The following is a 21,973-nucleotide window of genomic DNA, read 5'->3' as shown; positions in this document are numbered from 1 at the left end:
TTTAATATTTTCAAAAAACAAAAAGAAATAAGGCAATCAAAGCTACATTTTTCGCCTTTTTTTTTTTTTTTTTTTTTTTTTTTTCTGTTTAATGGAAATAGCTAAAGACTGTGAAGGTTTTCTTTTCCCATTAGGAGAAAGTGAACAGTATTTCATTTAGATTCCAAGACGTCACTAAGATCAGGATTGGAGTCACACAAGCCACTTGAAAAAACTTTAACCCTTAGAGCGGCACTATGTGGAAGGATTAAAGGATATATAATCATAAAGGCCACACAGGCAAATACTTCTGTCCTTTGCTCCTGGAATCAAGTGACTGACTGCATCTAAAATTTTTTCTCAAACACTCAATTTGTAGCTCTCTTTATTTGTTAAGACAAGCTTGTAAATATGTACTGGCAGCCTTATGGGAGGGCAGACAGAAACTACAACTTCCTTTCTTCACAGCTGAACCAATTTTGTTTGAAGCCAGCAAATGGCCAACAGCCATTTAACTGTATAAGGATGCTGAAGGATGCACGTACAGATATATCTATGTGCAGATAATTCAAATTTGACACTGATTGATTGAAAATTTGTGCAACTAAAGTTGTAGGAACAATTAGGTAGTCTTTTATGTCATCTTGACTGTCTTGTGGTGATATTGTTAGACACTGATTGCTATATTGTATTTTTGATTAATTGTCTCTCAATAAGTAAAAATTATCAAAAATAATTTGAAAACTTGTAGAGTCATTAGATAAAATTTTCAAAATATTTTTCTAGGTTCAGAATTTTTATCCAAGGTAAGAAGTGTTTCATAATCTCAACATTTTGCTAAATGGTATATGCGATAAGAATCAGTAATAGCTTCTTTTAACTGCAATGTCCATTCACTTTTCCATTATATCTTATTTGCTGAAATGTCTAATGAACATACTGTCTAATAAAATACAGGATAATGGTTTTCTATTTATTCATATTACTAGTATTAGCAATAAAATCTCATTATTAGGAAGTATTTTTCTGGAATAAATAATAAAAAATCTTTCTTATGGCCTAGTTGATCTCGATAAGCCAGTTAACAAAGATGACTGTCTTGTTCAAAATCATGTCTTACAGGAACAGAAGACATTTTTGATGTCTGTAGAGTGTGCTTAATGCTCTAAATCTTAGCTGGTTTTTAGGAAAATAACCTGATGAAAATATATAATTCTGAGGTTAGTTTATATTAAAAGCATAGTGCTGCTGTAGAGCTTCTAAAAGAAAAATGACTGTCATGCTTGCTAATTTTCTTAGCAGAGAAGTTGCGGGTTTAAACGAGCATTGAATCTGGAGGTTCACCCTGTTTTTCTTCCATGTCAGGGGTTACCATGTTAAATATTTCTCTCCTTTCTTTGTATATTCATAAAGTAAGGCAACCTTTTCCCAATTACAAGCATTGAAAAAATTTTCTAAATATTAATCTCTCACAGTTTTCAAGGGTTGAAAATGTGTAATAGCGGTAAAGGAACTACGATTATGGTACTTTGTCGGAGGCATGCTATTTGTAGTAGTGAATTTTCATTCTAGATTTTAGAGGAAGGTAGCAGAGAGGGGACAAATGGATATGAAGGGCTATCATTCAGATATTGTGGTATTGTACGCTGTAAGAATTAGGTGGTTGCTTTTAGAATCGAAAACTGGCAGCACGAACAGATAAATCGGATTGGGAGATAATCTATTGGTGGTGGTAAGTGGAGGAAAAAGGTCCCTGAGGATGTAGGTGTATTTTCCAAAAGTTATGACAAATTCAGTAATATCTATTTTTTTCAAAATTGGCAAGTAATTTAATTTTGTGTACAGGAGGAGGGTTGATTTAAGGACGCAGAGTAGATGATTGGGTAATTGATCTGAAAATTAAAGAAGAATATATTGGATCAGAATAAATTCTTATGATTTATTCTATAAAATACACTTTTAAAAATGTCTCTATGTAGAGAATAGCATAATACTCATGTTAGCCGATCTAATGAACAGTGGTGCATTTTATATTAATGGGATGGAAAATATATTTTATTAATTATATTTTTGAGTGATACACTGTAAACAATGCAGTTGTAAACATAACTAATATAGACTTGGTCGCAAGTATATAATAAGCTCCAATTTTACAAGACAATTTTAGTTTTCATATTAATTTTCTTGCTTACAAGAAATCAAACAAGGAGATTAACAGAAAAAAACTTATGTGTTTCATTGCAAATTCATCATAGTTGTGACAAGGCAAACAGATGAGCTGTCTTCTCATTTATACAAGCTTCTCTAGCAACATATTGGAACACCAATGGCATGTAGGATTTCATGACCTGATGAATGCTGAGTCCTGCAATAATCACTAAAGAAATACAAACATGACTTTAAAATTACATTTTCTTATCTTTTGTCCTCATTACAGTGCATTTATAGTTCTTCCCTAGAAGAAAACTCTCAAAGCTTAAATCTTGCAGTAGATACTTCCCAAAGTTATACAGGAATAAAGAAATGGAAGTTCACATTTGTATTATTTTCCAAAGGACTCGTCTGTATATGTTTCAAGCTACTCACATATTCAAAGACTTATGGGAATATTGATATAAAAGCATTTAATGTAAAATAATATTTTTCTCCAGTGTATGCATGTAACCATATGCATTTTCAGTGAATTCTATCAAACAATTCACAAAATGAAGAAATTGAGATACAGTACATTACACTTGTGGATTGTGGTCTTGCTGATTAAAAATGATCTATTGTCTATTAAATGTGATTTTACTGTATGTGTCTTCCAGATGTGTGGAGGTGATTGCCAAAGAAGGCCGGAACCTGAAAGAGCTGTATTTAGTATCCTGTAAGATCACTGACTACGGTACGTAATATACCTGTATCTTTGTTTTTGTGAAGATTGAGCTCTACTAGCTTTGCACAGGGACTCTTATTTATAAAAGAGTTGGAAATGCTATAGATAAAAATTTTCAAAACCTTTATCCATAAAAATAGGAAAAGTACAAAAACTGTTTGACATGCTTAAAAATACCTCTGGTTAGAAGTATGAAAGTCAGTGTACATATGTGCTGTGTTCCTTATAGAATCGACAGTTACTGGGCAGACTGGGTAGAGTGCCCTTTGAATTGTCCTGGCGACCAGGAGAGCATTTGAGAGAAAATTCAAAAATATATGTGCATGTCCCAGATGCTGTAAAAGCATAACTAAGCAACTATGCGTGTGGATTGATTGTCTGTTGTAGGCCATAAAATTTGAATGAACTTGATGATCCCTTAAAAATGCTGTTATGATAAAATAGAGAGGAGCACCTTAGGAATTAGGCTTTCTGTCTGATAGGCCACATAGACAGACAGAATTTGTGCTTGGAATAAGAAAACTTCTTAGCACTTGAGTGTGTTTGCAGAGGCTGCTTTGGTTTATCTTGTTTTGTTTTTTTCAAATAAGATACTAACCTCAAATAAGACACTTATTTCTTCAATAAGGCCAAATACTTAAACATCTATCTCCCATGTACATGCCTAAATTTCAGTAGGATTTACAAACTGTATCTTTGAGATGTGCATCTCAGATTTTCTGATTATTTTATTTACCATTCACTCTTATTTTAACTTTTTACTCCATAGCTTTTATAAAGAATGACTATGTCAAAGTGATAAATTACCTTTCCAATGGTCACAAACTCATTTGTTTATTTTCCCCTTCACATTTTGCACTTCACTGTGGTTTGCATGGGTGCATTCAAGGGTATGTTGGTCTGCAGAGTTCAGCTCACCTCCATATTTGAACATGAGCTCAGAATACAGGTGTAGCACTTGGGGGAGCTCTGGGACATGACAGAGGAGAGGGAGCATGGGCCTATACCACTGTTTTCTCTGGTCTGCAGTTGTTTATAATTCCATGTGCAGAACAGATCTTGCCAAAGTTGAAAATAGATTTTCTTGGCTTGTTACCACTTGGCCAGGATGAATTTGTGAAATAGGAACTGTCTGTTGGAAATTCAGGGAGGGGAATTGTCTGTAGAACACAAAGTGAAAATGAAGGTGCTTCTTGTCACTGCTATAGGGTCAGAGGTGCGGGACCTCATTTGGAAGTGAGACTGTCCATTTGTGTATTATAGATCTACTAGCTGTACTTTTGTCCTTTCTGACTTCGACAACCCATGTAGAAAGAATTGTCATGGGAATAATGGAATCCACATCTTGAGGATCAATAATTTCTCAAACTGATATCATCCGTCATTGCCGGCAGTTACTGAGAAGAAAACAGGATTTCTTCCAAAAGTAGGGAAACACACACTGAGAAACTGAAGCAAAGAAACTGAGGATAGTGAAAGTCTTGTTTATGAAAGAAGGGAAAGAGGGGAAAGGAAGTGTCCATGACTATATGAGAAGTGGGAAGTATGTTTCACAGCATGAATGAGTGGACAATATATGTAGAGTTTGGATGATTAGCTTGGCATCCATAGTCATCCAACCTGGGCTTCTGTTGACTTCTGTAGATCAAGGCTCACCTGTCACTAATGTGTTGGATTCTGCAGTCATTCAATATTATTGCAGTCAGTTACTGGGACTTCAAGAACATTTTCAGTTGATAGTGTTGGTACTAGGTTTTACTATTCACTTAAAAATTCGACTACTTATGCTAATACAGATCAGTAAGACGTCCAGCAAAACAACTGTGATACTGACTGATTTTTGATACATTATTAAGACTAATTAATTATCATTATAATCTTCAGCATATCTCAGCATGCCAGCCTGACAAATATATTCATCTGCTTGTGATATCTGAGGTGAAAATGTAAAATAAACTGTGGCAAAGTAGAATTTGTAAGCGTAATTTATGCTTTGTAAGGAAGTCAAAACTTTACCTTAGATTAAAAATGTGACAGTAAGTGAATATTAGGTTAACAAGAGTGTTGCAGGGTGCAGCCAGGCTTCACCCTTTTACTTTCTTCCTTTTTCATTTCCTGATACTTCAGTGGAAGACTTTCCCACATTTGTTTGTGGTGCTGTTAAGTTAAAAAAGTGAGCTCCTTACAGTGCTGCGAGCTCAGTTTGTCATTGAACTTCCTTTATCAAAGAAGCTGCCTCTCTTCTACAAAGAGAAAAGAGTAGCCATTCTCTTCCTCAGAGACTTTTCAAGCCCTCATGTCCTCTGCACCTTTGTATTTGTGGCAAGTAGAGGAAATCAGCTGAGAAGCATGTGCCTGACATGATCCCTTGTGGGATCATTCAGGTGGTCTTACAAAGACTTACAACTTCACATGCGTAATTTTCAGGCTCCATCAAGAAGTAAGTAGCGTCTGAGACTCTGTGAGGCTGTGACTGGGTGGGAGCATAAGACTGTATGCAACTGTGCTTTTTTGTTTGATAATCCTGAGGGTGAAACACATAATTGTCCTTGCTTTGGAAATTAAAATCTTGACACCAACTTTAAATTGGAACTGTACTCATTTTCACTGGGTTTTTAAAACATACCTACAGCTGATAACCAGATTTCTTGCAGCTTGATGGAGTACGGATGCAGGCATGGAGTACAGATGCAGGATTTTAAAAGCCCTCTTTGAAACTGTTCAACAACAATTTTTGATGCTACAGCAGTTAGAGGAGTTTTGACCTCTGGGACAAGATCATAATTGCTTAGCAATTCAACTGGAAAAAAATAAGTACTGCTAATTTCCAACAAAATTTGTAATCATTTGAGACAGTAATTAAGCAAAAATAATAATAATAATAATTGCAGTAAATAAAGAAAATAATTGCAGCAAAAACTGTTACTGTTGCCCTGCAATTAATGCTATAGGTATGTATGTCTGAGGTAATTTCATGTACTCTAGTGAAGACTATGAAGTGTGAACTTGTCATTTTATTCATTTCATTCTTTTGTTTTCCGATTTCTACAATAAGATTGTATGCAAAACTACCAGACAGACCTGCTTATATGCAATTAGTATTCTTAAAACACACTAAACTACTAAATTTTATTTTGAAGCCTAAAAGATTAATTAAAAACCCCTACACCCTGAAAATGCAGCCATAGGCAGCATTACTTTCTCTGACATTTTACTGCCCAGAAAAATGTTTGATTATATTATACAAAAAGACAGACAGAAGAGGATTCAAAGAGGAATTGAAATACGTGTACATACTAAGAGTTGTTAACTGGTGAGAAAAAAAAGAACGTATTGCTCTATTCCATGTTACATTATGGTTAATTTTGTATTTTTTTGTATACAAAAAAGTATATTGGTTTACTTCTGAAAAATTTATAGTATGATATCTTTATTTATGTTTGTCTAGCATAATTTTCTAAAAATCCTTTTTTAATTAATAATGTTTGTTACAGTGTAACATGCTAGGATGCTGAAAATGAGTTTAAAAGTTTCTTCAATCCAGCACATTGTTAAACACTAAATAATTACTAGAATTTACCTAGACTGACAAGAGAGACTGAATTAGTATCATCTTTAAGGTAAACACCTGTTTGCCCAAGAACACAGACAGATTGAAGTTAAAGCTGACATTAGTTCCTCATATCATTTTGCCCTTTTGTTAAACAATCATGAATTAAGCATGGATTGTCAGTGTTATCTTTGAATTTCCTGCCTTTTGTTGATTTCTGTCACAGCCTTAACTTTACTTAAACATAGGGGGGTTTCTATTTAAGCTACTACTAAGAACTAATAAGAAAGCTAGGCTTTCTCAGCTGTGGGGAGACTGTGTGTCAAATGAATTACGTTGATGTGAAGATGTATACCTTTGAGCTAGGGCAGCAAGCACACACAGAATTGTGTAACTGTCTTTTCAATTTTATGCTCTAGTTCTGGGTTTTATTGATATCCTTAGTGTTGGGAATTTGTTTTAAGTAAATTGTTACTTACAGAGTTTATAATGGTGCAAAGAAGTGAGATTTTGTGTTCAAAGATGAAAAGATTTGATGAAACTAGCCTGTGAAACAGGACTAGATGTTTTAAAGGTCTCATCTTTCAGTAATGTTAAGTGTAAATTTGCTAAGAATTGCTTAAAAACTGCATTCTTACCAGTAGCGAAAGATAAAAGTCTCTAAGGCTTTACTTCCACTTTAGAAGTCAGACCAGTGGTCTTTGTATGTGCAGAAAGCCATTTCAAGGCAAGCTTTAAATTGTAGGCTTCCACTAAGAGAAAAAAGAAAAACAAAAAAAAACAAACCAAACACCACCCACCCACCCCCAAAAAAACCCAAACAAAAACAACTTTTGAAAAAAGTTTAGAAGTGTTCAAAATCAGGACTTTGTACAGCTGCACCATGAGAAATCACTTAGGAAATTTCTGAAAAACCGAAGTACCCAAGCTGTCATTGATAGGAGTGCAGTTAGCGCAGTTCGAGGAATATGTTTATCTCATAACGATTCCTGTCAAGTAACCTGCAGAAGATGACAGTTGTCTTGATAGTTGTCTTGTAGAATTTCCATTACCTAGTAGTTCTGGATTTTGCCTAACTTAAAAAGTCTATATTTATAGTTGTAAAGTAATTGCACAAAGCTTTTCAGATTAAATGCTTGGTACAAGGATCTGAGATGCACTGTGGTATTTTGCTGATACCTTGAAGATTCTGAATCTTGAAAAAGAGCTCTCTAGATATGTAGCCTTTTTGTTTTCTAAAATTGTGAGTATTCCTTTTTTGTATTGCCTCTTTTCTTCATTTACTGATATATTTAGTATGTCTGCGGACACACGATTTTTTTAAAATGTTTTTCTTCTATGAGAATGTTTGCTGAAACCGAGTTTCAGCAAACTATAATTGAATTATATAGTTTTTATTTTAAAATGTTATAGATTGGGCATAACTGCTACACGCAGATGTCTGGAGGAATAAGATAGTGTTTAACTGTCACAAGACGAAACATAACTGTATGGTGCATTTTTTTTCTTCATAACTAGATTATGGATTCTTTTCTGAGAAGTGAGATACAGCTGACAATGTTAAAATAGTTTTCCAAGATGCTGTTAAATTCTAATGTTTTAATATTTTGGCTACGTATGCTTTCTATTTTAAAATAGAATATTTTAATTATCAGGGGATCAGGTCTTTCTACTGAATAATACAGATAAATCCCATGAGAGTCACTTGAGTTTTCTCTCCAATATTTAGCATTTGTCATGTAAATCATAAAGAATAAGCATACTGTGGGTATTTCCTCACAAAAGAATGTTTCATTTCTGCTTCTCACTTGGCTTACTAAATCTCTCTAATGCTTGATCTCACTAAAACTATTTCTTTCCTGATTTTAGCCTTTGAAAATCTATTTTTAAAACACCATGTCTTTTGTACAGTATTGCTTGGAAGGGAAATACATTTTTGTGGGATAAATGCAGCACTTATGAATAGAGAGAATGGAACAGGTAGTAAATACATTTTTGAGTTAAAAAGAGTTCATCTGCACACATTACTGGTTTGCAATCTTTTCCTTAATTTATATCATTTACATAAATATAGCTTTCATTTTCTCTTTCAAAATTATTTTGAATTGCTTACTGAATTATTGAGTTCCAAGTTTTCCTTCTTCTCAGCATCAATCATTCTCATATTATATTTTCCTATCGTGTGCATATTTTTTTCTCTTTTGTACTCTTTTAATGACCAGGGCCTCTGTTATCTTCTTTAGTCGTTATGTATGTTATATATTTATGTATGCTTGTGTGTGTATAAAATGGTGGTGTTATATTATCTAATTACTTTATATATTTCTTGCTATATACATATGAAAGAAAAATAATATATATATCTATTGCTTTCTTATAAACTTATTTTTCTTCCTTTCCACAAAAGAATTTTCTCTCTACTTTGTGTTCTGTTACTTAACTATTCAAAAACCTGAACTCATTGAAGTAAATCAGCAGGATTGTTGATGTTTAGTGCCAAATTTTGAGGTTCTTTGCTTAGTTTTAAGGTTTCTTTTCTGTTGATAGGCTGCAACTTTAACTCAAGTAGACTGTAAGAATTCATTACCTGAAGAATAAGTAGGTGGTAAGCAATTTGTACTGTTGTATGCATTAATGATACTTACTTCCTTTGACAAAATCGCTAGCAGCTAGTAAAGTGGGTTTGCTTGCTTTTATATGAAAATGGTCATTCTTTCAGAATTCTGAAGCAAATATTTCTGTAGAAACTCTGGTAATTATAAGGATCAGTGAAAGCTTATTCTAGCAATAGAGGTGAATTACAGAGTTTTATGTAGTTTGACAAAGCAGCAATACACAGTAAAACTTACTATCCCTTCCTCCATTTAAATGGCATTCCTGTTTATTTTGGAGTGTGCAGAGTGAAGATTTGTAGTCTTTTCATGCATTTCAGAACCTCTGTACATTTCCCTCTAGCTAGGAGAAAAAATTATAGAGTATATAGCTTTTGTAAGGATGTTTTTCAACTTATTTGTTCTGATTTTTTTATATTCCTTTTACATTGTTGTTTTAGCTTGGAATAGTTGTTCATATGCACCCTTGCATGTATTGACACCTAATTTTATTTCTATAAGGGATCCTGTTGACATTGAAACCAAGAAGATTGTTAATGTGAGGGAAGATAGCTATATACTCTTGTATTTTGGGATTGGAACCCTATCAGAGGACAACTTCTTTAGTTCTGTGTAAGAATGTTTAAGGAGTGAATAGATAACTTTAGTCACCTGTCTGGAGTTTTCAGTAGAAATTGTCAAACTAAAACTTTATTAAAAGCAATCCCTGAAGCAGAAAAGAGCTCTTGAACAATCTTTCAGCACCATATATAATTCATTACTATCAAAACCCAAATTTTCTTTGTGTAAGTTTTATCTGTATTCCCAATGTTCTGAAAATTCCATGCAGTTTTCTTTAAAAGTTGATTTGAGATACCACTGTGCATCTTCAAGACCCACACAGTGAGATAAATTACTGCAATAGTGTATTTCTCAAATAACATATAGTTGCAAGTCCTTTGTCCTACAGTACCTAATAAAGGATTCTTTCTTTGAGCAATGAGATAAGACAAACTTCCAAACTATTTTTTGTCATGCTAGAAGGTGGGTTGTCCCCCTTAACCTGTACCCTTAAAAATAATGTTAGTGTAATAGCCAGTTGGAGGAAGCTGGATTTAGATGCACTTCTGAATCATGAAGTTGAACAGAGCACAAGCATATGATTTTTACACAGTTTGTTCCCAGTTCGTTGTTCTAAATGTGGAAAACGGAGATGTGTTGTACTTCAGGTTTGGTTTGTCTTGTAGAGAGATCCACAGGTACTGTTGTGTTAATTTAATTTCTTCTGTGGGAAACTTAGTGGTTTGGGTTGTTATTTCCATTCTTTGGTGACAAACTTGGCGGTAGTTTATCAATCACAATAGAAAGTATCATTTTGTGCTTTTTTATCTCCAGAGAGAGGTGCTTCAGTTAATCTTTGGAAAAATAAACCTCCTTTCTGAGTACCAAAACACAAAATATATTTCTGATATAACAAACATTGAAATGGCTACAACCTCTGCCTATATCACCAGAAATACATTTTCAGGTTCTTTTTTATTCATTTACTGTATTTTCTGTGTTAGGAAACTGTATTATAATACTGAACTTTCATTTGACCCAGGACCCAGCTTCTGTTCTCTTGTGATATTTGTATTTCCTGTTTTATATGACCTTTAAAAAATAACATAAAGCTTTATTCCTTCAGTGCACGTGTTAACCCCTGTATTGAAAACAGTGTGCTAGGTGCCTCTTCAGTGAGCTACCACACAGAAAAAATATTTTTGAAATTATTATATCTAAAAACTTGGTGTTTGCAGCTCAAGACTGATTTAAAGTGCAAATAAATGATTACATGTAAACTATGTAATTATGATCATATTATGAACATTACGGTCATTGCAATTTGGTTTTGTATTTTGGTAAACCCCCCCAAACTACCAAAGAAATGTATAGTCATTTTACATTTTTGCCTTGTCTTTCATTTACATTTTCTGACAAACACCAATAATGACTCGCATTAACACACTTTTGCTGTAGTCCAGTTTTGTATTTAATTTGTTGAACTTTTGAATTAATTTAAAATTTTCCCCTAAACCACTTCATTTGTTAAGTAGCAATTACCAGTATACTTCAAAAAATCCGTACATTACCTATATTTATATTTATTCTTATAAAACTTAGTATTAGTCTCAGTAGGGATTATATAAGGGTCCCTCTCATAATTTTAAATTTAAAAGCAGCATTTGTATTTTTCTTAAGTGAGAGAAAACAGAACTCAAAAAGGAAAAAAAAAGGAATTAGCCAAGTCTTTTTCCATTTAATCAGTTATGATACAAAACTCTGGTTGATATACGTAATCATACAAGTAAAGAGTTGCACCATATTTTAAAGTGGCTGTGCTAGTTTGCAGTTGCAATTTATTTCTTCTAAATTCTAGGAGCCAGTTTTATGATCCCCTTTTTAATGCACTACAAAATATATTTTAACAAATTACATTTTAAAATTAGCATGTTACTTCAGTGTTGCCTTAATAAAAGTGATTATTTTCTTCAGGCAGCATCCAAAAGGGAGATTTCCATTCAGAGTGCTTAAATATGATAACTGTGGTTTAAAGTTCTTAGCAAGTAATATAGTCATTTCAACATAATTACTTAAACTAAGTTAAGTCTTTAAAAATATTATTTTTTGGTGGTAGGATTGCCTTTCTGTATTCTATTTGTAACTCCTCTTGGCTAGTTGTTGAATTCCAGTAATACTCAGATTACTTAAGGGAAGAGTCATTTTGTCCATAATCTGACTGTCTGCCTGCCTTTAAAAATATATATAAAAGTACTTCATGGAGGTACTGATAATTACTAATTCAATTATTTTGAATGCCTAAATTTAAGAAAAAAAATATTCTTTTAATCATTTCTGTAGTCTCAAGGATTGCACTAAGAGACTGAATACCTAGAAACAATTTTTTTCTTCAAATGTCTGAAAAAATACTGATTAAGATATTGATGTAGTTCACTAGAATAGAAATAAAACCAAATGGCTAATATCACAGCAATATGATAAATATTGTTTTAGAGCCTTATTTTTTTAATAAAAAATGAAAATGCTAAATGAAAACAGTTCAGTGGTTAAGTGTTTTTAAGAATGGAAAGGAGAATACGAAAACAAATTCTAAACCTATTGCATCTCTGCCTTGTGGCATGTTACTGAGGCCTCATTATGTATATACATTAATAGATCAATTTTGTTCAAGTATGGCATCTGTGGCCCAATATTTAAATATCAAGAAGTAGGGACTGTATCTTTTTTTTATTCATATTAGTTTGAAACATGAATTATGAATCAACAGTGAAAACAGTAATAAAAATTCTAATAACATGTATTTTTATCAACTTGTGTAAGAACAGAGGATACATCCAGAATGTATTTTATGTTAGATAATGAAGTAGAATGAGTGGTACTTCTGCCCTACTTTCCTTTAATTGTGGTGATTCTGGGTTAGCTTTGCTGTGACAAAAGCATTTGATTTTTACCTCTGTAATGAAGTATACAAAGAAGTTCATGTTGTCTTTGTAAACTGTAAACTCTTTCCACACCACAGTACAACAGAGGGTAGAAACTGTTCTGTTACTGATGTAGGGGACATGATTCACTTGATAAATAATCTGAAAGACAAGTAGTCAGTGTGCTTTCAAAAATTAATAAATTGACATCAAAATTTGAGTTTGGTCATCTTGAAAGATTTGAAGAGTTTTCTATAAAAAATTAGTCTCATAGTAGCTTTTAAGTTATGTATTTTAGTTCGTCATAAGTCAAGTGGGATCATTTTAGCTTTTGAAATGTCAAGTATCTTTCCAAAACACTCAGACAAGATTGCTTTATTTGCAGTTCTCTTTGGCTTGGTGCCATTGCCCCTAATTTTTAGCTACAGATACTGAACCGTATTACTTCTAATTGCAAGATGCCTAATACAGAAACGTAGTAAAATATGTCCAAAAATATGTAGGTACAAGGTTGTTAGTACAAGGAGAAAGGAATAAAAGTAGATAAAGGGAATTCTTGCATAATGTAAGAAAACAAATTTTATATATATAAAATTTTTTAAAATATGCAATATGGATTCTTCTGTTCATTTTTAGACATATTTTGTAACTGATAAATGAAATAACTTCAATGGTGTAGGCCTGTTTAGATACTTTAAAAAAGAATACAAATATTGGGAATGTTTGAATGTTATTAGCTGGATGTAATGATGTAGTTTTACAAAATTCTAAAACTTTTCAGTAACCTGAAGATATTAGTACTTTTTAATTTTTGTCCAGGTCAATGTTTTGTTGGGTTTTTTAAAACTTTTTAAATAGAATTTATGTTATACATGATGCAACTATATTATCTTTCAGGAACTCAAGAACTTTAGGAACTTGGTAATTCTGCCATGTACAAATATTAGAATAAAGATGAAATGCAAAAGAAATTTTACATACTACCAAAATTTGAAAGCATTGAAATTGTAGCTTACATTTTTGCATAAATCATTTTCATTTGAAGATGTAGTAGCAGCATCTCTCTCTGCTTCAAGTATGGAAGCGTATGTGTTCCTTGGTTAAATCTGTAGGCCTATGTCAGTAATAGTCTAGTGTCAAATTTATGTTGAAAAGCACTGTAGCTTCTGCTACAGCACAGTGTTGCCTGTAGCTTTCTTGTAAACCAGCAGGGGTATTCGGAAAAAAGTGAAAGCTTCTTTTGGCTGCTATATTTTCATGTTGGTAAACCACAAGTTCTTTAAGTTTCATTTTGTTTTGAAAAGAAACGCAGTGAAGAAAAATTACATTTCAGCAGCAATACAGGTTAAAGTTCTCTAACATTCTAACCTACTAGCTCTGCTGGTAACATCTCCTTTATGAAAAGTGAAAGAGAGGAGATCATACTACTTAATGTGTGCTGCCTAGTAGAAAGATGCATAGCATAATTAATGTAAAACAGTTACTGGTCTGGTGCAACAAATCCCAAATTATGTGTATTGTACATCTCCTATATTTCTCTCACTTTTCATCTGAATCCCTGCTATTTCCCTAGAAGCAGAGGTTTGTATCTCCTTTGACGAATTACGTGGAAAACAGCAGTGGAGTGTAACCTTTACTGTTAGTCTACAGTTGGCTCTTTTTCTTTTCTTCCACCACAAAAAAAATTTGTTGTCTGACTTAGTGTATCGTTTTTTCTTGATTAATGTTAAGGAGGAACAAAAGCAGTGTAACAGAGTTTGGAAGCTATTTCAAGACCCAAACTTGGGGAGTCACTGTCATAACTTATGATGTCCTAGAGTGGCATTGCTGTACCTAAGTTTTAGGAACTTAGTCACGTAGAAGAACCCAGAACTGCTGACTGGGAACATGGTATCCTTTAGGTTTTTGGGTACCTCAGATGGCCAGGCGGAAAGACGATGCTAAATGGAAAGTTACTTGGAGCTACATTTTTAAGGAAAAATGAGCACAGGAACATACTTAAAATTTCACTCCCTTTTCTTTGATTTGTGTGGTTCAGTAATATCACATTCATCAGTCAGAGTGACGGTGGCTGGTGTGTTTTGTGTTGAATTTGGTGTCACCAGCACATGTGAGGAGTTCTTTGAGACCGTGTACTGGAATGACTCCATGGAGGACTTTGTTCTTTCTTTCTGGGTCCACACGGGACTGTTTAGATCAGGGCAGTTCCTGTATATGCTGAGAAAGTGGAAAAACATGTTAATAGGGAATTTTCAGTGAAAAAGAGGTACTTTATTTAGGGTGATACTTTCGGCAGCTACTAACTAGTATACTTACTCGAACCAAATCTTGGGTTGAAGTATCCATTTTTTGCCTGTAAGTCCTTGAAGTGATGCTTGTGTCTGTCACTGAAACTAATGATAATATCCACAGATTTCACTTTGGGTACTTAAATGATCTCTTCTGTTTCTCTTTGGTAATTTAGGGACAAATCAGCTCCTTATTTTTCCTAGTTGTAGTTCAACAATTTTATATAAACAGAATTTGTTTTCTCTACAATGCTGTGTTCCTGTCACTTAATTAAAGGAGGAGGATTGAGAAACCATTTTTATCAGATGTTATTACTAAGAAAAAAGAAGCAAAAAAGAAATCTGTTTTGTCCTTTAATCAATTAATGTGCAAGTACACCTTGAAACTAATAGAGACTGCAAACTGAAAGAATCCTAATTCACTGAGGTCTCTATCCCCCCTGCAATCCATATTTTCTTATGAGCTGTGATTTATGACCAGTGAGGTTTTGCACGTGTTTTGTAAAAGAGGCTAAAAGATACACTGGCTTTGTATCAGCACGAAGTCTTTTTGTGATCTTATGTAGAGGTTTGCCAACAGCTGTGTGCTTACACTTGTATGCATTTAACCATAACTGCACATGCATGTATAAACACGCACACAGAAAAAAATACCTTGGATGAGTGTTCTTACCTTATATTTGTTTCTTATATACTCATAATTGAAAAATTGCCTTTAGAGTACAGAAATAGCACACAAGGATGTCTTTAAGGGAAGAGAAAGAAGATTAAATAGCAGTTTAAAATTTTTTTTTACATATTTGACTTATAATGCAGTTGAACATTTTATGAGTCAAGTACGTTACTGGTGAATTTCTTCACATGCATTCCTGTTATTTTTTAAATCAAAATAAAAAGGTCAACAATGTAGTCTTTCTGGTAGAATAAAGTACAATTTGATTACTTTCTGCTAATGCATAATACCATTTAATTTGATTTTAGGAAGAGGAAGGTCTCTAATGGAAAGGAAATGGACTGTATAAATTAGGTGTGCACTCTTATATTTACCTCTATTCATGCAATTGTAAATATTGCTTCTAGTGCAAAACAAAGAAATTACAATACTTGAATTGTAAACAATTTTGAGAAATATACATGAAATGTGCAGGCACAAAACCTGTTTCAAGTTTACAAAGTGCCTGAATCTCATTGAGGTATCTAACCGCGCTGTGGTATTTAAAAAAAAAAAAAAAAATAAAGGTAATTCTGAAAGTTGTGAGGACTAATGACACCACCTACCACACAAGAACCCAATTCCCCAGTTCATGGAGATTTATATGAGTCATGTGGAAAGATTGATTGTTTCAGATAACATACTGTCATGGTTTAACCCCAGCCAGCAACTAAGCACCACACAGCCGCTTGCTCACTCCCCACCCTGGTGGGATGGGGCAGAGAACTGGAAGGGTGAAAGTGAGAAAACTAATGGGGTGAGATAAGAACAGTTTAATAATTGAAGTAAAATAAAATAGAATAGTAGTAATAGTAGTAGTAATAATAATATAATAATACGATACTAATATACAAAGCAAGTGATACACTATACAATTCCTCACCACCCACTGACCAATGCCCAGCCAGTCCCCGAGCAGTGATCTCTGCCCCGTGGCCAACTCCCCCCAGCTTATATACTGAGCATGACGTCCTATGGTATGGAATAGCCCCTTGGCCAGTCTGGGTCAGCTGTCCTGGCTGGGCCCCCTCCCAGCTCCTTGTGCACTGGGCAGAGCATGGGAAGCTGCAAAGTCAGTGACTAGTGTAAGCACTACCTAACAATAACTAAAACATCAGTGTGTTACCAACATTATTCTCATCCTAAATCCAAAACACAGGACTATACCAGCTACTAGGAAGAAAATTAACACTCTTCCAGCTGAAACCAGGACACATACAGAAACTCTGTAATACTTTTTTAGTATAAGTACACAGAGCTCTTTCTTTAGATGAGTGAAATTTCCTATCCACACATCTATGCTCTCTTCCTTATGTAAGATGGTCATGATTCTCTAATCATCATAGTTGCAACTTTGTGTATTGTCACTCATCTGATTACCAAAGATTCCAGTACTAGAGATTTTGAAGCAGCTCACAGTTTGCAGATAAAAAGTCCATAATCTTGAATCAAGATTTAACAAAGAAGCATTTGTGTAGTTCCTATGGAAAGTGGCTTAGCACTGCACACAGAAAGTTAAGCTTATTACTGTACTTGATAATGGAGCTACTGACAGGTCTTTTGTTCAATGAGAGTTCGTGCACGTCAGATTGTGAAAGATGGAAAGCCTTGTTGGTTTTTTTGCTGACATAGACTTTAAATCTTGAACATCTGATGATATCACATAGGGAATAAAAGCAGCTTTAGATGTATGGGAATAAAAGCAAAAGAATTCTAAATAAAACCAATCAGTCACGGCAATAACAAGTGCAGCTACAGTTTAGGGAAGAAATCCTTGGATTTTTTGCTTTCAGCTGGAACCTTGATCTTTTCTGGAACTCAGAAAAGATTCTGCTTTTCAAACTTTTAATTGATTATGTAAAATATTTTCAAATTCTGCTACACTAAATACAGTGTTGATGGTAACTTTCAACCCTCTTGATGGTCTCGAGACTTCTGGTCTTCTGTTTTGGAGACATCAGCCTTCACTGCTATGTTCCAGAACATTTGGAAAAAAAAGAAAAAAATCAAGTGTTAACTTTGGCCATGGCAAATTTTGGATGTGTACTGCTGAATTTCAGTCACTTTGTATGAGGAATGCTACTGCAGGTGCCTTCTTATGTAGACCTGGCCTCTTTCCACTTTCCTAATGTTTTCATAAGTGCAGCATAGGTATTTTCCACCTCTTCCAAAGTTAAGAGCCAAACCACCTTTCTCTGAAAGGCCAAGCAAGATAGTAGGCTCACCTAGAAGTCACTAATAGGTGCTGGCAGGCCTTGGGAATAACAGAGGAGAAGAGGGGTCCAGGGATTTGATCGTTCCAGCAGTTGACTCGCCCACATGGAGTTAGGACATAGTTTCAGCCAGGGGAATATGGGCTGTGACATGGGGAGCTCTGAGGTGAGACCCTCAAGAAAATTGGGGAATAGGGGATTCCTGGCCTGGAAAGTACTCAAGTATTAAAGCATAGATAATTTTATCTCAGGAATAGGAGAAATAGCAGGTATGGATGTTAGAGCAGACGGGGTGGGGAGAGGGTCTTCAGCAAGGGTTAGGGGATGCCCAGGCCACCCCTTTGCTTGGGGAATCTGGAGGGATCAGAGGGATCTGGACAAGCTGGATCAATGGGTTGAGGCCAACTGTATGAGGTTCAGCAAGGCTAAGTGCCGGGTCCTGCACTTCGGTCACAACAACCCATGCAACTCTACAGGCTGGGGGAGGAGTGGCTGGAGAGCTGCCTGGCGGAAAAGGACCTGGGGGTGCTGGTCGACAGCCACCTGAACATGAGCCAGCAGTGTGCCCAGGTGGCCAAGAGGGCCAATGGCATTGACTGACTAGAAAATCAGTAATCTGATTACAACTAGATACAGTATTTATGGGTTCTGTACAAACTCTTGGGCATACAACTTTTAAACAGATTTCAGAAATATTGTTTGTGTCATCCAGCATTTGAAAGCTGTTTTGTGAGCTTCTTGTGAGTATCAGGGTTGTCAGTTTAAAAGTGGAATTAGCTAACAGACATTTTAAAACACTTTTGTCTATACAAATAGCATCTGAGCACCAAGAGAGCAATATTGATTGATAAAATATTTGTTGCTCTGTCTAGAATCTTTGGCACCAATTCATTGTTCTTAGTGAGGAAAGGATAGGCTAAAATTACATAAAACTAAGTTACGTGGGAAAAATAACTGCATTTGTGGTAGGGATACATAATATACTTGGAGCTGTTTTATGTCATTATGGAAGTATGGATTGCTCTTCTAAAGTATAAGTAGTCAGACTGACATTTTAAAGGGAAAATTAAGATTGAAAATAAAAAATGGATATAAAAGTGATGTGATCCAGAAAGCTCACAAATTGATCTGTTACTCTAATAGTTTAAATAGAGAACTAAAAGCCTCTTTCTAGTTTGATTCATGAACAAAGGAAAACTTAGTATAGTAAGATGTGAAATATTAGGAAAAACTCTCTCTATTGAAAGGAACCTGGGAAATAATTCTCTGGCCATCAAGGTCCAGGAGACATCTTTTCTGTCCTGTAGTCACAGGTAAGCTTCAAACTCTCTGGCAGCAAATAAACAGGGAAAACTATGCACAAAATACATGTCTGCTTTAGAGTCCAAATTAGGCAAGCTGACCTGCAGAGTCACCACTTCAGAAAGAAAAATGGACACAGCCTAACGTAAGAAGCTTTGCAAATGCATTCGTCAGAGAGAAGTCAGCAGGACAGGAGACTGAAAACTATGAGCAGCAGAGAGAGGGGTTTATTTTCTCTGCTTAGTAGAAATTGGCTTCCTGAAGTTTTGCTTTTGGATATCATAGATGACTAGAATTATTTGGAGCTTATCAAATCCCTCTCAGCCAGCAAAATAAGTAAGCATTAGAATACATGATATAAAGAAGCAGACAGTTTTCATGAGAAAGACCATGGTATTTTGTACCTGGAAAGCGCTATTTTCATAGTCCCAGATGTCAGCTACACTCTACAGGCACAAAACCAGTCATTCATCCTGCCTAAGTGTTTCTCTATTGTCCTGAAAACTGACATCTGTTATTTCCTGCAAAGACCTGCATTAATTATCAGGCCAAGACTCCTTTTTGTAACTCTTTGGCTTACTGCAGAATTGTAACAAAATTAATGATGAAGTTCTCATGTTTTTTTTCACTTGACAGATAAGGTTGCGTTAAGTGATGGGATTGGAAGAACCCAGGAAACTTTTCTTCTTCAGGTCTTTATATCTTCTTGTCTGTTGCAGTGGTAGCACAGTTCTGAAGTCCCTATGCCTTGGCATAAGAATCCAACCCTGCCTGCCATGATTTCATAGTTGTCTGTGCAAAGTAGAACATTTTGCTCAGTTTCTAGTCTTTTCTTCATGCAGTGAGTATTTTTTAGTCAGGTTGTTCATTCCTGCCCACTATTACTGCATGTTTGACTTCCACTCAGCCTCTCTTCATATGGGCGATGCCATTTCCTAGATTTCTCTTTCACTGCCTCTGGTAGGAAGGGCAACTTATGCATGTTTTGAGATGCAGAATAACTGTATACACCAGGAGTTAGTGAAAAATAAGATTCAGTTTGCTCTCTCTGTTGAGAGTAGTTTTTGTCTTTATATACCAGAGTAGGTCAGAAGAAGGGCAGAATCAAGCCTTACGGAGAAATAAGCCAGAGATTGAGAGAAAAGTTTTGAAGAAGCAAGAGGTATTTAAAGGAAGGTGGAGGAGGAGGTATAGAATATATGACATGATTGAAAAAAATTAAGTTGTGCTTTAACGTGTGATCTACCTTACATCTCTGCTTTTGAATTGTCTTCTCAGTCTTGTTACCTACTGGGAAAGACAGATTCCGAAATTGACTGCTGTCACGTTTCCCTTTATTCTCCTTCTTCCTAGGAGAAAAAAGGAGTAAAAATTTGATATTTGGGGTTATTTATATCTCTTGTAACTTACATAAAAGAAAGTATATGTCCTCTATTGTTACTAGTACTTTCCATGTGCTATTCAAGGAGCTTTACATGCTTTATGTTCTCTATGTGTGGGACAAGACTGATTATGCATACTTTGAGATGCAGGATAATTGTCTACTCAAGCAGTCTACTCAAGCAGTTAATGAAGCATAAAGTACAATTACTAAATTCCTACCCTGAATTATTTTGCTATAGCTTTCCTAGGTAGGCAAACCAGAAGAATTGTAGAGCTATCTTGCACCTTCTGGATCAATACTATATCACGGACCATCTGCAAGGCAACAGTCTGACCTACTTCATATGTAACGAAATGGTTTAATATCATCGCTTAGTCCTACCACATAATGAGCAAAGTCTTCTATAGGTTGGAATCATAATGTTTTTTAAGGGAAGGTTTCTGTGTTATATTCATGAATAATAAAAAAACCTTTCTAACTTTCATAAGGAAATCTTATGCAGCAACATGAAAATTGGAAGAGAAGATAAAAAAGGAAACAGTTAACTGAGTGTGAAACTGTTTTGTAACATTTTTCATTTCAAGTGCCTAAAAGATTTTGTTGAAGAATTTTTATTTTGTTGTTGATGATGGTCTTTTTTTTTGCAAGCAGCTGTCACAGCATATTCTAGGGTAAAACCTAAACCCCTTAAACAAAGCTTTAAAATGGAATTGTAACTAAACTGGTCAGCAGTGTTTTGGTTTCATCACTTTAATATCACATAGTCCCTAGGGAATACAGATGTATTAAATTGAAAAATGGAATGATGATTTTATCAAATGACCAGTGTGGTAATTGTGATGAGATACTTCCATGAATGGAACAGTTTTCCAGGCATGCAGTGATTCTTCAGCAGATTTCTGCCTTATGATTTTGACAAGTAGAAGAGTGTTTGTTGAACTAGCAAGGAAAAACACCAATTTCTAGTATTGTAGGAAACATTTTTCTTACAAATAAATGATCTATACTGAGGTAGCAATTTATCTGGCATTGAAGAAAACAAGCTGTTTTCGGGATTAAAGCTAAATGTCTTCATGCACTGTGTTCACAAACGAACATCAACAGTCCTACTTCTGTTTACTGCAAACACAGTTCAGGAGAGCATCCTTGTTCAGGAAAATATTGAAGTACCAGCTGCTATGAATACAGATGGCTTTAAATGCGAGTTTAACTATTATGTGAAAGTAATGCTTGCATTTGCTACATATAAGAATATTAATAGTTAGGTGTGGTGCTTCTTTATTTATTCGTGTTGTTTGTTAATAGCCTTATAGCAAGTGTATCTGAATGAGTTACGTACACAGCTCCAGATGATTTGTCTCCTCATGACTTTTTTTTACTTTATAAATGTTGTTGTTATAAAATGCAGTCTAAGCACTGGGCAGGTACGAGAAACATTTGCTTCTTACTTCAGAAGGCAGAGAAATATGGTATGTGTACTAGAGCAATTATTGACTTGCATGTTTTCAAATAATAATATAATCTGAGGTATGAGGAAACTGAAAGAGTTAATAAGCAAAGATAAAAACATAGATGCCTGTGCTTAGAAGTCTTG

At 34.7% G+C, this 21,973-nt stretch overlaps 1 protein-coding gene across 1 annotated transcript in view; it reads left to right on the top strand.

Annotated features, from left to right (window-relative positions):
• The window catches only part of FBXL17 (F-box and leucine rich repeat protein 17), a 292,563-nt gene that overhangs the window by 192,284 nt on the left and 78,306 nt on the right, over positions 1 to 21,973 (top strand). Inside the window, exon 7 of the mRNA XM_082336203.1 lies at positions 2,790 to 2,866. Coding sequence (XP_082192329.1) covers positions 2,790 to 2,866 — 77 coding nt within the window. The remainder of the gene's footprint in view (positions 1 to 2,789; positions 2,867 to 21,973) is intronic.

Source organism: Platalea leucorodia, assembly GCF_965183815.1.
Source record: "Platalea leucorodia genome assembly, chromosome: Z".
Taxonomy (NCBI): domain Eukaryota; kingdom Metazoa; phylum Chordata; class Aves; order Pelecaniformes; family Threskiornithidae; genus Platalea; species Platalea leucorodia.
Note: the sequence above shows the minus strand (reverse complement) of the source record. Positions and strands in the feature narration are given on the sequence as shown.